This window comes from Silene latifolia, chromosome Y (genome assembly GCF_048544455.1).
Source record: "Silene latifolia isolate original U9 population chromosome Y, ASM4854445v1, whole genome shotgun sequence".
Lineage (NCBI taxonomy): Eukaryota > Viridiplantae > Streptophyta > Magnoliopsida > Caryophyllales > Caryophyllaceae > Silene > Silene latifolia.
The window spans coordinates 274,775,240-274,791,097 of record NC_133538.1 but is presented as its reverse complement, the minus strand read 5'-3'; the positions used below and the strand labels follow the sequence as shown (position 1 = coordinate 274,791,097).

The 15,858-nt window shown below is 39.8% G+C and overlaps 1 protein-coding gene across 1 annotated transcript; it reads left to right on the top strand.

The window, feature by feature from the left end:
- Nucleotides 1-11,580: 11,580 nt before the first annotated feature.
- On the top strand, nt 11,581-13,909 carry LOC141630705 (uncharacterized). The gene is made up of 3 exons (XM_074443474.1): nt 11,581-12,474; nt 12,799-13,428; nt 13,652-13,909. The coding sequence occupies exons 1-3, from the start codon at nt 11,581-11,583 to the stop codon at nt 13,907-13,909; spliced, it is 1,782 nt and encodes a 593-aa protein (XP_074299575.1).
- The last annotated feature ends 1,949 nt before the right edge of the window (nt 13,910-15,858 follow it).

Below are 15,858 nucleotides of genomic sequence, written 5' to 3'. Positions count from 1 at the left end.
TCAAAACCTCAAAGAATATGCAAAACAAAGGACTAAAGACAATAAATGACCTAAATATGCACTAAAAAGCATGGGAACAAGGCTAATTCGGGGAATAAATACGCTCAAATAATGGTCACATCACCTCCACCGGACACACCCACCCCAAACTGAAGCCCATCAAAATAAGAGGATAAAGAAGGGCCAACCATAAAAGCACCAACCTTAGAGACAAGCCGTCTCCAGACCGTACCAACATCAATAGGACGAACCCCACCACCCGGCTTAACGAGCGGTGTGAGAGGAGCGCTGGCAATGTACTCACCCAGAGGAAGAGGACACCGGCCCTCAAGAAAAAGATTAACCACCCTAGTAATAGAAGTGATCAAATCATCGAGACACCACAAAGAAGACCACTCAAACAGTCCATAAGGTGTTGGGCACGAAAACCATCCCTCCCACGGGAAGTACCACGTGGGAAGCTCTGAATCATATCCAAGACCACAGCCGAAGAGGCAACTAGAGGATGATGATCCCCAGACAAAGGAGGCAATGAAGGAGGCGGGGCGACAGGATGCTTCTCACGCAGGGCCACAAGAGTGGCATCGGAGTAGGGGGCGACCCCAGAGGAAGAAAGCACCCGTACAGCAGCAGTAAAGTGGCCATCACAAATCTTCCGCCAACATTGGCGGAGGTTAAGCTCACTCAAATCCAGATCCTCATCCACAGAAAAAGAAGAAGGACCCTCATCAAAACACTCATGCAGCAACTGCAACCCCCCCCCCCCCAGGTGCCCCCCAAGCATGGATAGCCCTGGCAATATTCTCCTCCTGATGCTGATGCCGAATAGCAGTCCGACACTCATGATTACTCCGAGGAGCGAAAGTCCTAAGCAAACAAAGTGGTAGAACAAGCAAACGAACCCAGCGGGAGAGATCACTAGGGGAAGCAAACACCTCATCCAAGGCCTCTTTCAAGGCCCGAGCAAACCCAAGACGACACTTAGGAGGAATAGATTTCACGGTGCGAAGGCCTAAAGACAGTAAACGATCAAGCGAAGATATAGACCACTGAACAAGCTCAACACTATCATCATAAGAAACCGAAGTAGAAGAGCTAAAGGTCTCGGAATACCGTGAATATGGAAGGTTTAGAGTTCATCAACACACTCCGGATGCATCACAATATCACCCCGACTATGCCGACATCTAGCTTTAATAGTACGGGTTTTAAAACACACCCCACACAACCAGAGCCTCATCCGTCTCAAAGAACTCTCGGCATTAGAATAAACAGTCAAACTATCAGTAAGAGTCTGACGCGTAAGGTCCAATGCACCATAATGACAATGTCGTTCCTGTAAATGTTTCTGCCAAGCCGCCTTAGTCAGGCCCTTACCGAAACCATCCCGACACGCATGAAGACCCGAAAAAGAACAATGGTACTATACTAGCTCAGGCATGAAGGAAGAAGCAAATCCCCACGCCCAAAAAAAAAAACCGATATAGCCACCAAGCAACCACCCGAACGAAAACCACCTTGCAGGCACCCGCACAAGCAGCTAGAGGCAAGACACCCAAAAAGAAGAACAAACCCGTGACAAAGGAGACCACCAACACACCACCCACTCCGGTGATGGTAAACAACCAGCCATACCACGGTAAAAACATCCACACAAAGAAATGGCAAAAAAGAAACAACCAAAGAAAGAATAAGGACGTGATAAAAGAGACCAAAGCAAACAAGGAAATCGAAAAAAGGTCAGCGCAAGACTCCCGAACCACAAAGAAATGACTCCGGAACCACCAGCGACTCCAGAAACCCTTACAGGCGACCCAAAATAAAAAAAACGCAAGGCAAACACCCACCTGATAAAGCCTATGCCCCACAAAGCTACAAAGCGAAATCTTATATGACAAGTGAATCTTGAACCAAAACCGATCAACACACAAAGGTCAGTGTCGTCCGTGGCCGCCGGCGATCACAGACAAGGCAGGGATCACACAACCGGAACCCTAGGAAAAAAAAGGACAGTAGGCGAAAGAAAACCCTAACCTGCGAAAACCTGAGCCACCAGTCGAAATAACACCACCAACAGTCGCGCACGACAGCGACGTGAGGTCTAAAGCCGGCGTGCTGTGGTGGTACCCTTGGTGGCAGCCGGTGACAACAGCCCAAATGCTCAAAAAGTGGCAGCAACCCTAATCGCATATCGCTCCTCTAATCGCACGCTCTCTCTCCTCTCAAAATTATTATTATTATTATTATTATTATTATTATTATTATTATTATTATTATTATTATTATTATTATTATTATTATTATTATTATTATTATTATTATTATTATTATTATTATTATTTTTATTTTTATTTTTATTATTATTATTATTATTATTATTATTATTATTATTATTATTTTATTATTATTATTATTATTATTATTATTATTATTATTATTATTATTATTATTATTATTATTATTATAAAAGGATGCACGTAGCTTTCATTAAAAAGGAAATAAAAATTTACATGAAATTGGCGGGGAGCCGAGAGACAATAATAAAAATTTATTATTATTATTATTATTATTATTATTATTATTATTATTATTATTATACTCCCTCACTCACACCTCCCGTCCCCACCTCCCCTTCATTCCCCTTGTTTCTTCCTTTCTTTTGCGGTTTACCAGTAAAACAACAACTTCACCTGTAACAACAACATCAAACATTAGAACCGTACAAACACCATTTTTAGACCTTCAAACCCAGATTTCATCTTCGTTTCTCAACCAAATTCCATTATTTTTGTACTATTAGCTTCCCCTCCTCATTCTCCTTCTTTCTATATAAAAAAGAGCCAAGCTTTCGTCTATTTCATTTCGGTCGTCTTTCAAAGGATGCGGTTTCTGAACTAATCTCTTCCATTTTGGGTTTATAATCACCCTTGGACGGTTCCTTGGACGTTTAAGAGATCAAAGACAGGTAACGGTGATAGGTTACTCGACAAAAACGTCGAAATTCTGTTTTATGTGTCGTTTTATGTGTCTTTGTGTGATAAAGTTCAGTTCTTTATATTCTTCCTTATTCATATGCTCGATTTCATCGTTTCATTTCCATCTTTATCCTTGGACTACTGATTGTTCTGTGCGAACGGGTTGTGTTATATGCCCGTCTCAAAATGAAGCTTGAAATGGACCGTTTTACTTAGATGGTCGAGCTTGGTTAAGATGATTTTTTAGGAGGGTGTTATTCCTGTAGAATTGCTTTTTATTTCCGTCTCAAATGAGAGCTGTTGGGGGTTGTCGATTTCAGCTTGAAACCGAGACAGGGGGAGTCCGTGAGCCCTGTTTTGGGCGGGTTTTCTGGGCAGGGGTTGAGACGAGCTCTTATCGAGACTTGGAGACGGGTTGTATGCGTTTTAGGACAGCTTTGAGTTGCTTTGTGCAGGTGGTTCGTATAACACTATTTTGGGAATGTTTTCGGGTCTGTTTTAGGATGGATAGATGGGTGCTTTTCGGGACTGTTTTGGTGCTTTGGTGGTACCGCGTTTTATAGCCATTTGTCGGGTTTGTTATGTAGTGGTGTGAAGGGTGGCTATGGGTAGTCGAGTGGTAGTTGTGTCGGGGCGGCTCATGGCTTCTTTTGGTCGTGGCCTGCTGTGGCATGTTGTTGGCCTAGCAGTGGCCTGGCCGTGGCTCTTGTAGCCTAGCGATGAGCGGTGGCTTAGCGATGGCTTTGGTCGTGCCTATGCAAAAGGGCCTAGCTAGTTACGGGTTGAGGCCGCGTGTGGTTTGTTGTGAGGTCGATTTTGAGGTTGCCATAATAGCTTTCGAGCCGTGTCTATAAATTGTTGGGCGCTAGATTGGTTTATGTAAAATATTATTTAATATCCGTCTCGTATTTTATATAACGTAATTCGTTAATATCGTTCTTCTAAATATTTATTCAATTGGGCTTGTTTACATCTTATGTTGTTGGGCCACGCTTATTATGGTACTTTTGGTGCCAACTTCAGGTTATATGAAATATTTGAATTTCCGACTTGTGTTTTATATTACGTGACTCGTCAAATATCATTCATTTACATATTGATTTAGTTGGGCTTGTCATACTTATTTAAGTGGATTCGTCATATTCATTTAAGTGGATTTGTCTTGTTAATTTAAGTGGATTTGTCTTGTTAATTTAATTGGACTTGTCTAGCTTGTCTGTTGGGCTAAGTTTGTTCTATTCATTGGACTTGGGTTGCCGCTCTCGTTGGCCGCACTGCCGAGAGTTGATTACCATACTCTTTCGATACCTCTCTCGTTGGCCGTTCTGCCGAGAGTTGGATATCTTATTTTATTTACGCCGCTCTCGTTGCCGCACTTCCGAGAGTTGGTCACCATACTCTTTCGATACCTCTCTCGTTGTCGTTCTGCCAAGAGTTGGATATCTTATTTTATTTACGCCCCTCTCGTTGGCCGCACTGCCGAGAGTTGGTTACCATACTCTTTTGATACCTCTCTCGTTGGCCGTTCTGCCGAGAGTTGGATATCTTATTTTATTTACGCCGCACTCGTTGGCCACACTGCCGAGAGTTGGTTACCATACTCTTTGGACACCTCTCTCATTGGCCGTTCTGCCGAGAGTTGCATATCTTATATGAGTAGCAAAGGTCTTGCTTGGTTATAGATATTGGTATATATCTTTCAAGGCAAGAGTTATGCCTTGTGTTGTTGGTCTTGGTCCTATCGGATACTAGAGGTGAGATGCCAGCCTTCTAGTTGCGATATGATCGCCGGGATTGATGTTCCTATCCGTTCTTATGGTGAGATGCATGCCATAAGTATGAATCTGACAATAGTAGCCACGTCCCATGCAATGGTTGCTAAGTGGTTTTCCAACTAATGGCTACAATTTCTATTCTTGTAAATTGCATTGGTTGATCCTTTACTTAACTACTTCACATAATTCGGATTCTAATCTCACATCCATGTTGTAATTCCTTGAAATGCGTGCTTTGGTATAGATTACCGTATTCTTGTCCTTCATATTATTTAATTGTCTCACCTGGATAATTTAATTGTGATCATGCTAATGTTGATCTATCTTGTTCCATCTCATCTGATTGCCTTGTTTACGTATAAACTTGATATTCACATCTTTTGTAAGCATCTTACGTGATTTACCTGTTTTAGTTCTTTGTTATGTTCATTTCGACAATTTGTGGCTGGGAGAACCTTGATTTACTCTCCACTGACTGTGGCGTTCATGTTTACATGAATGACATGTATTAATTGGTGCATCTATGGGGTGAAGACATGTGTGAGCTAGCGAGCACTTTGGCCTAGTAGTCGGTTTATTAGGATTGCTTTGACTCACCTTTTATTGTATTGTCATTCGAGGGATATATTTTCCATCACCATGACTATCGCGTTTGTATAATTTAAACTTTACTTCCGCATTCTTTATTTGTGTTTTAGATGTTAATGAACCCGCGCTTTAAAGTTTCAAAAATTTCTTATTTTCCGCTTTAATTTATTAGTTATATTTTCCGCATTATTGCGGGGGTTCACAGCCAATCCCTGGCCGGGGCAGCCTCAACCCGAAGGTGAGAAAACATACTACATTACTATAAAGCAATGTCTGCCTCAACACACAGTTGATAAATATCCACCAGACGGTCTGCAGAACCAGCTTGGGGCCTGCCTCGAGAATTCACGATTATAATTGTCTGTCAGAATAAATCTGATAACCACTATACATTACTATAAGTAATGTCTGCCAGAATAAATCTGATAAACTAATGCAAATGCCATTCTTATATGAATGCAACGAACAATACTAATAATCAGCCGGATATAATCCATAATACTCAATCACAACGATATAACAAGTATACTTCCAACCACAAATACTCATGCGAAATACAATAATAACAGCCAGTTGAGTAGTTATCCTACCTGGATAGTAATATCCAATTAAGCAACTCAAGCGATCCAATAATAATTAAAGCAGACGAACCCGACTAAAATTCTTCACAAACCGTGTCACCTAACATAAATATTATGATTTTTCCACAATTATAATTATTACATTCTATTATTATTTATTATTCAAATTAATTATTTATTATTCAAATATAATATAATTATATTAATTATTTTCCCATGTAAATGATTACGTAAACCCGACGAAGTCTTACTGAAGACGGGTCGGAACAAGTGACGGGTAATGCCACTCACAAAACGGATAGGAGGGACAAGGTGAGGGCAACCCCATGTGCTTTCCCCTCTCCTCTATTTGGGTCATTTGTAAGAGAAAATAGTATCTGTCACTCCAAAGTGACGGATACGTGCCGTCACAAATGAGATTTTATGTAATTAACTGAAACAACCATGCACACCCTGTGAAAACCACGCGACAACAAACCACAAACACCACCCCTGCATTACGGTAAAAACCGAGTTCAAACCCCCTCCTTTAACCACCTATCACACCACCCCTAGCCACCTTCAGTATCACCCAACCTGCCACGCCCTAACTTGCACCACGACCAATCCCGACAACCACCAACACCGGTTAAAAATCCACCTGCAACCCGCACTTACACGCCCTAAACAACCCCCTAAACCCCAACACACAACAACTTAACTCAACCAATTCACCACCTACCGCCACCGTGACCACTCGTGGCCACCACCATGGTCTCCCTTGACCCACTGTGGTCCCATCACCTGCTAAGGCCACACACGATAGCCCATGACAACAAGAAACGACACACGAATCGAAAAACATCACAAACCCGTTCAACCACCACAACCTGACACCTCACCGTACTAACCTCCACTTGCAACCACCTTAACACCAACACCAGGACCGACTAACCACCCCCAAGCCAACCACACAGGTCCGATCTCAATACAGTCACGGTATAGGGTATAAACCCGATTCCATTTATAATACAACCAACACGCACTCCTTCGTAATTCCGGCCAACCACCGCGCAAGTCACTGACTTTCACCATCCCTGACCACCCACGGTGGTTGACGCAACCCCAGGTACCACCCTCACCAAGCCTAGGTCCTCCACGACTGAAATAAGTGTTCATATAACATATAAAACGTGTTAAACAACCACAACAACAACCCTTTTTTATAGACAGGTCAAACACCCATCACCGGCGGTCAAAGACGGTCAAACGGAGGTCCTGGTCAATCCCTGGTGGTCCACGTTCACAGCTCGTCCTACGGTGTCCTAGTTTACGAGTCATAGCAAAGCAAAGTGTGTACATGAGACGGTTTAAAGTATTACCTTGAGGCGATAATAAAAGTTAATTTCTTTGCTTTTCTCTTCCTTAATTTTATTCTTCTTTCTTTTAGATATGTTCCTTCTTCTTTTATGAATTATTTTCAGTTATCATGGTATTTATAGTCTAAATTTGGAGAGTATATGAGGCCAATTAGGAAACTATTGCTTTATTACAATTATATAATTATTATTACTATTATAAATTCTATTATTATTACTATTACACATTTTATTATTTTCCATAAATAATATCACCACATACTTCTTTTACTAATTTTATTATTACCATATACTAATATTATTAGGATAATTATTAATAAAATTATTATTACCTTTACTTATTATTATTTTCTTCTTATTATTATTATTAAATCCCGAAACAATTCCCGACCATACTCATAGTAGATTAATAAATTTCGGTCCACATAACTATGGCACACGGCCCAAAGCTCAATTACTAGCTAAGCCCAATTCCCGACTTGGATACTTATTTTGTTATTTAATTAATGTTTTATTTGCAACTATTATTAGAAATGCCGTTAATTAATTATTTAAAGGATTATTTAATGTAAATACTGTAAACTATTACTGATCTTCTTAAATTACTCCAAACTACAATATAACTCACAATATACTCAACTATCACCACCCTCATCTTTTAATAGAATTGTCCTCTTTCTAACCTGTAGTAGCAGGTTAACTCTAGTTACAGGACCCACTCATGGTCCTCTTCATTGTATTTCATCTTCCTCATTCATACTGCAACTTCCCTCTATGAAAATTTGATGGAACACCCTCTATCAATAATTTGAAGATATTGACATTAACTTACCAAAAAAAAACAACCACCAAGAAATGGTAAGAGAATCCAAGTCTGAGACAACAAGACCATATTGCACCTTGAATTCACTCTCTCCTTAACCCAAATAGTAGAAGTTTTGGAAAAAAGCGTCCAAAGGTGAGATAAATTAAGAGGGTTTTCTCTTATTCCAATCTTCTATCTATCATACAACAATCAAGTGGAAACAGAAAGAAAAATCAAACTTCGTTAGTTTAATTAGTTGAAAGAAATTGAAATTGTAAAAGACGAGCTCCACAAATAGTTGGAAGAAATTGAAATTGAAAATGGCTCTTTGGAATTTGCGTAGGCCAGGTCTTTGTTGTCGATTTTGCGTGTCATTTATTGGTGGAAATTTGGTTTGATTGATTATTTTGAGGTTTTCTAGTCTTTGGTAATGGAGTATGGGTGCAAACTATGTATCGGACCTTGAAGATTAAAAGGGAAAGTAAAGGGGCAGTGCCTATGGTGACGTTGAGGCTTGCTTTGGTCGGCGACAGATCTGGGAGAGTGGCGGGTGGTTTTTTTAGGGTTTCACTGGTGGATTTTAGTGATGAATTGAGGCGTTGAAGGGTTGTGGGTGGTAGAGGTTGTTCAAGGTAGGGGATGAAGATGAACTAAGGTAAGGGATGAAAATGAAATAAGGTAATGAATAAAATTAGGCAACGACTTGTTTATCGGGTAGCCGGTCACCATAGATCATTTTGAAAAGAGAGTATTAAAAGTTGGGTATATTTTGAGATTTATTAAAGTTTAGAGTATTTTGAGAACACCGCCTATAGTTTGGAGTATTTACATTAAATAACCCTTATTTAAATTACATAAATTATTCTCATAAATTATTATTAAATTACAGGGTATTACAATTATATTTCATAGTACTTTCTAAATCCGCTGAAATATAATAGGCCTTTATATACCATTAGTTGAGCCATTTTTTCTTTCTAAGGGTAATAAGGAAAATTTTAAGTGATAATTACAGATTGAAGTTATGGTATATTGGCATATATGTTACAAACGTACGCTATATCATTACCTGGGTTGTACTCAACGCTGAAACTCCTTTCCCTGCATGCGTCTTTAACGACAGTCACCTCAAGTACATCTCTTTCGGTGTACACACCTGTCCTACATATATCAATAGAGTACTTGACCTCTTCTTGAAATTCCTTGAAAACCTCATGGGTGTTCACTTTTGCCCCATGATTTTCAATTGCCAAATGCGTAGCTGTCTTTGGTGATGAGTGTCGGCTATCATTGTCAAGCTTCTTCTGCGTATGTCGTTGTTGGTCCATAGCGCTCTGAACACGCATCCAAAACTAGACCAACGTGCCCGTCTTTTGCTCAAACCTCTTAACAAAACTGTTTATGCTTTCGGATCTTTGAGTGGTCCGCATAACCACCCCCAATGATCAAGTCCTTGCAATGCGCCATCACCCACCGCCCCCATTTATCATAGGTTTCCATAAACCAATCATCGTTAGAAAGTCTATGTGCTTCCATTATTTCTGCCCAACGAATGTCAAAAGTCCACTACTTCTAAGTCATCGTCCCATATAATGTCATTCAATTTCTTTAGAAAGTCTTTATAGTCCTCCCTTGTTACCCCAAACTTAGTTGGCACCTTGTTCATTATATGCCACATACAAAACCTGTGGCGCGCTCTCTTGAACACAAGGGGCACAGCCTTAATAATGCCCGGATCCTGATCAGTGATAATGTAGTGTGGTTCCTGTCCCCCATAGCAATCAAAAATCTGCTGAAAACCCACTGAAATGATTCATGGTCTTCATTTGCAAAAAGCGCCCCAGCAAATGTCACTGACCGTTTATGGTGATCTACTCCGATGAATGGTGTGAAAATCATATCATACTTGTTTTTCGAGTAAGTTGGGTCGTACGACACAGCATCACCAAATACGGCATAGTTTCTTCTAGTAGTTTCGTCAACCCATATTCCCTTACGGAGGCTATTATCCTCATGCAAGTCATAATCAAAATAAAAACCATCCCTATTATCGTCCATATTCTTGAACCGGTCTATGAACAATTGTCCGTCCCTTTCATGAATGAAGCATTTTACATCTCTGTGAAAGTTCTTGAAATCAATTAAAGTAGCACCAATGTTCTCGAACCCATTTACATGTTCCATGAACATGTTGTACGTCCTTGTTGCTCCTATCCTCAACTGCAATACCAAATACAGAAGTATAATTTTCTATATTAATCAAATATATTCAGTCAACTGTCAATTTAATTATTATTCACAATATATGTCAATTAGGTCAGACATAATACATATCTAACCCTTGAGTAATAGACGATCAGGTACTTGTGAAAATCTGTTATGTTACGTGACAACTTTTGAAACTCTTTATCTTTAACACATACCTGCTTGTGATTGTGCCCCTCGTGAAATCGGTCGATTAACAAGATCTCATCCTTTATAAATAACATGATTCGCGCTTTGCACCTAACCCATGTCATTTTATTATTTCTCTGTTGTACGCCCGTGAACACCCCCCCCCCCCCCTCCCCCCCGCTTTTGCTTGTTCCCTTCTACCTGGTTCCTTAATTTTGGCTGAATCGCTCTTTCGTACACATGTGAATCCCTCTCGGTTGCATCTAATAGTTTTGACTTTATTCTGCCACTACGCCATTTTTTTGTCGTGTACTTCCGCACGTCAAACCCACAAAAAAGTGCATATATTTTATAAAAAGTAACTGCCTCTTCGATCTCAATAAATTTTTGCTTGACATAAGGCGTAAATTCTTCTGCTACTTGCTTACAATATTCAGCTTCCGCATAATCTTGCCTACTTTTAGCAACCAGTGAATATGTTAAGCGCCACATATTAATCGTTAAAAGGGAAATTAAATTTCACAATATCTAAGTTCTATCAACAGCCTTTAACATTCATAACTTCAATCAAGTAGTGTATAACTTCAGTATTTCATCATTGTAACTCTTTACTAAAAGTTAGTGTTTAACTTCAATGTGTCATCTATAACTTCATGCAGGAGATGTGTAACTTCAATGCATGAAAGTGTATAACTTCAACTAATTTCCTAGTTCAATAACTTTAAGAAAGATAGGCGTAACTTCAATTAGATATTTGTGTAATTTCAAACAGATTCAGTGCAACTCTAACATTCAAGTTATAGTACTTATGGATTAAAGTTATATATTACTCTAACATCCAATTTAAAGCCACTGTAACTTCAAGCTCTTTAAGTGTAACTTCAACTCAAAACTTGTATAAAGTGTATAACTTCAATTGAATAACTTCAAGAAATAAAGTTTTGGGGACGTATTAACAAGGATTTTACCAAAGCAGCTCTTTCTGTCCTTAATTCGGGACGTGTGTTGCGTGAGATTAATCGTACCTTTATTGCGCTGATTCCGAAGACTGATAACCCTGAGGTTGTACAAGATTATCGACCTATTAATCTTTGTAACGTCTTCATGCGAATTATCTCTAAGTGTATTGCTAATAGGTTGGCTCGGGTCATGAGTTCGTTGACTGATGAGTTTCAAAATGCCTTTGTTCCGGGACGACTTATTAGTGAAAATATTCTTTTGGCCCATGAGGCTATTCATGAGATAACTGGTCATAAAAGTGGAAAGTATGGGCATTTTGCTTTTAAGGCGGATATGAGCAAAGCTTATGATAGGATTCGTTGGAGTTTTCTAGCTAAGGTTATGGATAAATTTGGTTTCCCGGAGAGGCTGATTGATTTGATCATGAATTGTGTTACGACGGTCTCGTATGAGATCCTGCTTAATGGATCGCCTCTTAATGCTTTCCTACCAAGATGTGGCCTTCGGCAGGGGGATCCTTTGTCCCCTTACTTATTTGTTCTTTGTATGGAAGTGTTATCGGGAATAGTTACTCAGGCCCGGGAATGTGGGCTTTTGCGGGGTATCCCGTTATGTAAGCAAGTATCTCCACTAACTCACCTTTTCTTCGCGGATGATGTTGTTTTCTTTCTCCAAGATACGGGGGACTCTGCTACGCAGCTGAAAAGGATTCTAGATGCTTATTGCGGAGCTTCGGGACAAAAGATAAATGACGCAAAATCTGGAATTCTTTTTAGTCCAAGCATGAGGCTGATGCAAGCTAAGCGGTGCCTTAAGATCTTCCGTATTAAAAGCAATAAAGGGATTGGGAAATATCTTGGGGTTCCAACGGAGTTTCAGGGGTCAAAACGGGACCTTTTTAGGACGTTAATTGATGGTGTTATGAAGAGGATTTCCTCGTGGAATGTAATTTTTCTATCATCAGCTGGTAGACTTACCCTTATTTCATCAGTTCTATCAAATCTTTCAAATTATTTTCTATCGGTCTTCAAGATTCCGGTAAGTGTGACTAATAAGATTAACTCTCTGTTGTCACATTTTTGGTGAGCGGGATGTAAATCGGGTAAGGGTACTCACTGGTGTAGTAGGAATTTCATGAGTCTGCCTAAAAGTGCTGGAGGGCTTAGGTTGCGGAATATTGAATGTTTGAACCAAGCCTTGCTAGCTAAACACGCTTGGAGAATTGTGTCGGGTCAGGATTCTCTGTTTTGTAAAGTGTTTCGAGCAAGATTATTTGGAAAGAAAGGGATGAATGCCGAGTTGGATTATAAAAGGTCGGGAAATGTGTCATGGGGTATGAGAAGTATCCGTGTTGGTATGTAGTTGATCAAGCGCAATGTTGCTTGGAAACCAGGGATAAATTCAAGACTAAATGTTTGGTCAACTTGTTGGGTTAATGGTGACATGCCAGAATTGAGTGTTGAGGCTTTACGCATTGAAAATGTTGGCCTCAAAGACTTGAGAATTGGGGACCTTTATAGGGCGAGTGGTGGGTGGGATGAGCAACGAGTCAGGTATATTTTTGATGAGGGGGTCGTGGATCATGTTCTAGCAATCCCAGTCTATGCTTCCCAGGTTCAAGATCGTATTTATTGGAAGCATACGACTAACAGTGAATATTCGGTGAAAAGTGCTTATGGGGTTGCTTTTAATCATTTTATGTTGAAGCATGCAAGCGTGAAAGATAAGACACGGATGAGCGAGAAGAGTATAAGGTTTTGTAGGAAGTTTCTGTGGAAGCTACATGTTCCACAGAAGTGGAAGGTGTTTCTATGGCGGCTCATTTCTGATTCTCTCCCCACGGGGTCAAGTCTTGATAAACGGGGTATTCATGTTGACTCGTCCTGTAGGGTTTGCATGGATGCACAGGAGTTTATGGAAACACGAGCGCACCTTTTTCGAGATTGTAGTGTCGCAAAACGTGTTTGGGCATGCTTGGATTTGGCTATTCGGGTGAATTGTGATCCCTCTATGGATGTGGCGACTTGGATTATCAATTGGGTTTCGTATATTTGTAAGTTGGAGGGAGTTGAGATTAAATTGATTAAATTTGTGGGTATTTTGTGGTGCTTATGGGTGGTCCGAAATAGGGTGATCTTCAGAGGGGGGGGGGGAGTCTTTTCACCCACAGATGTTTTATGGCATTTGGAGAACCATGGTGGATACTGTGGTGAAGGCTAGGGAGGAGGGTGAGAAATCACGGGTTGAGAGTAAGGAGGGAGGAGGGGGCATGCTCTGTGTGCCTAATGAATTACGGGATGGTAATCCATTGTATGTGGTTGGGGCAACTCACTCGTGTACTCCTGTCAAGGTCAGGGTCGACGCAGGGTGGAAGTCGGTTAAGGAAGCTGCAATTGGATGGGTTGCGTATGCGGCTGATGGCTCTACAATCTGCAGTAGAGGTAACAAGGTCAAAGCTCAGTCGGCGATGTAAGCTGAAGCAATTAGCCTCAGAGATGTGCCGATTTGGGCATCTGCCCAAGGGATTCGACATCTTGATGTGTCCTCGGATTGTCTGAAGTTATTGCTTCAAATATCTGGGGGGGAAATGATCCATCATCTTACGCGAGGGTTACTGGATGATATGGGTGTTTTATTTCCGTCGTTTCATTGTTTGAGTTTTTCTTTTATTCCTAGGTGTTTCAATAAGATCGCTCATGACCTTGCTCAAAAGGCCATGAGAGGATCGTAAGTTGTTTACCTTTATGTATTGCTGCAAAAAAAAAAAAAAAAAAAAAAAAAAAAAAAAAAAAGTGTAACTTCAGTTCAATAAATGTGTAACTTCAACAAGGTTCGGTGGAACTTTAACATTTAAGTTATAGTATTTGTGTATTAAAGTTATACATTTCCTAATAGAAGTTACAGTTATTATTTTGAAGTTACAAAGGTTTTTTGTATAACTCCAATTTACAGCCACTATAACTTTAAGCCCCTTAAGTGTAACTTCAACTCAAAACTTGTAATTGTGTATTAAAGTTATATATTTCCTCATATAAGTTATAGTAATTGTGTATTAAATTTATCCATTTCTTGATAGAAGTTAAATAAGCCCTTTTTACGTTATACATATTCTACTAAGAGATATAGATTTGTAAAATTTCAAGTTGAATAATTGTGAACCTAACAAATCAAAATCACCACCTTTGAACCTAACGAATGAAAACATTTTGAAGTTGAATAACTGCAAGAAATACTGGTGTAACTTCAATTCAATAGTTGTGTAACTTTAAACACAAAATCTCATTTGTGACGGCACGTATCCGTCACTTTGGAGTGACGGATACCATTTTCCCTCACAAATGACCCAAATAGAGGAGAGAGGGAAGCACATGGGGGTGCCCCCACCTTGTCCCCCCTATCCGTTTTGTGAGTGGCATTATCCGTCACTTGCTCCGACCCGTCTTCAGCAAAGGTTCAGTGTATCTTTAACATTGAAGTTATAGTACTAATATACTAAAGTTATACATTTCCTGATAGAAGTTACACCTATGAGCATGAAGTTACACTACTTTTTGTATACACCCAATTTACAGCCAGTACAACTTCAAGCTCCTTTGGTTTAACTTCAACTCAAGACCTGTGTAACTTCAATCTTCTTAGAAGTTACAATTGCCACATTGAAGTTACACATAAAATCATTCTGAATTTAACCTAACAAATAAAAACATTCCCATTTTAAATAACTTTAGCTGAAAATAAGTTCTGAAACTTTAATCAGGTTATAATCTGTACCTCCACAATCCTTCTCCAAAAAGTTTAAAGTTGCACATAACAAACTTGCATCATATTAACAACTTGAGAATTTAAAGTTTAGAATTAAAAGTTTCAAGTTTAAAGTTGCACATAAGAAATTTGCAGTTCAAATTTGCAGTTGCACCTCGATGAATCTACAAAAGTAATAATATTGATGAAACATAAAAGCTGAAGAATCAATTAGGGTCCGTTTGGATTGAAGGAATTGGAGAGAAGGGGAGGGGAGGGAAAGGGAGGGATTTAATTTCTTTTGTTTGGATAAAAAATATGGGAGAAAGGAAATGGAAGGGGAGAGAAATGAGAGGACTTATTTTCCCTCCTATAGAACAAACTATAATCTTTCCAAGAGTGGCAAGATTTGGAAAGAAAACATTATTTGGACTCTAATTATACCACTAGCATCCTTCAATCCTCCATCCATTCTTCATCTCCCTCCTTCCTCCCCTTCCATTTCCCTTCATAATTTTTGTTATCCAAACACCCACATCCCATTTGCCCTCCCCTTCTCTCCCCTCCCTTCACCTCCCCTCACTCCCCCTCCCCTCCCCTTCCCTCCTAAAATTGTATCCAAACGGACCCTTAATCTCATTGAGAAACCTTACCATTGACGGCTGCTACAATCTGCATATC

Excerpts from the sequence above, each read along its gene's own strand:
- LOC141630705 (XM_074443474.1), top strand. The coding sequence starts at position 11,581 with ATGCGAATTATCTCTAAGTGTATTGCTAATAGGTTGGCTCGGGTCATG. Across the intron at positions 12,475-12,798 it reads TATCGGTCTTCAAGATTCCG|TTGATCAAGCGCAATGTTGC; the intron begins GTAAGTGTGACT and ends GTTGGTATGTAG. Across the intron at positions 13,429-13,651 it reads GCTTGGATTTGGCTATTCGG|GCTAGGGAGGAGGGTGAGAA; the intron begins GTGAATTGTGAT and ends ACTGTGGTGAAG.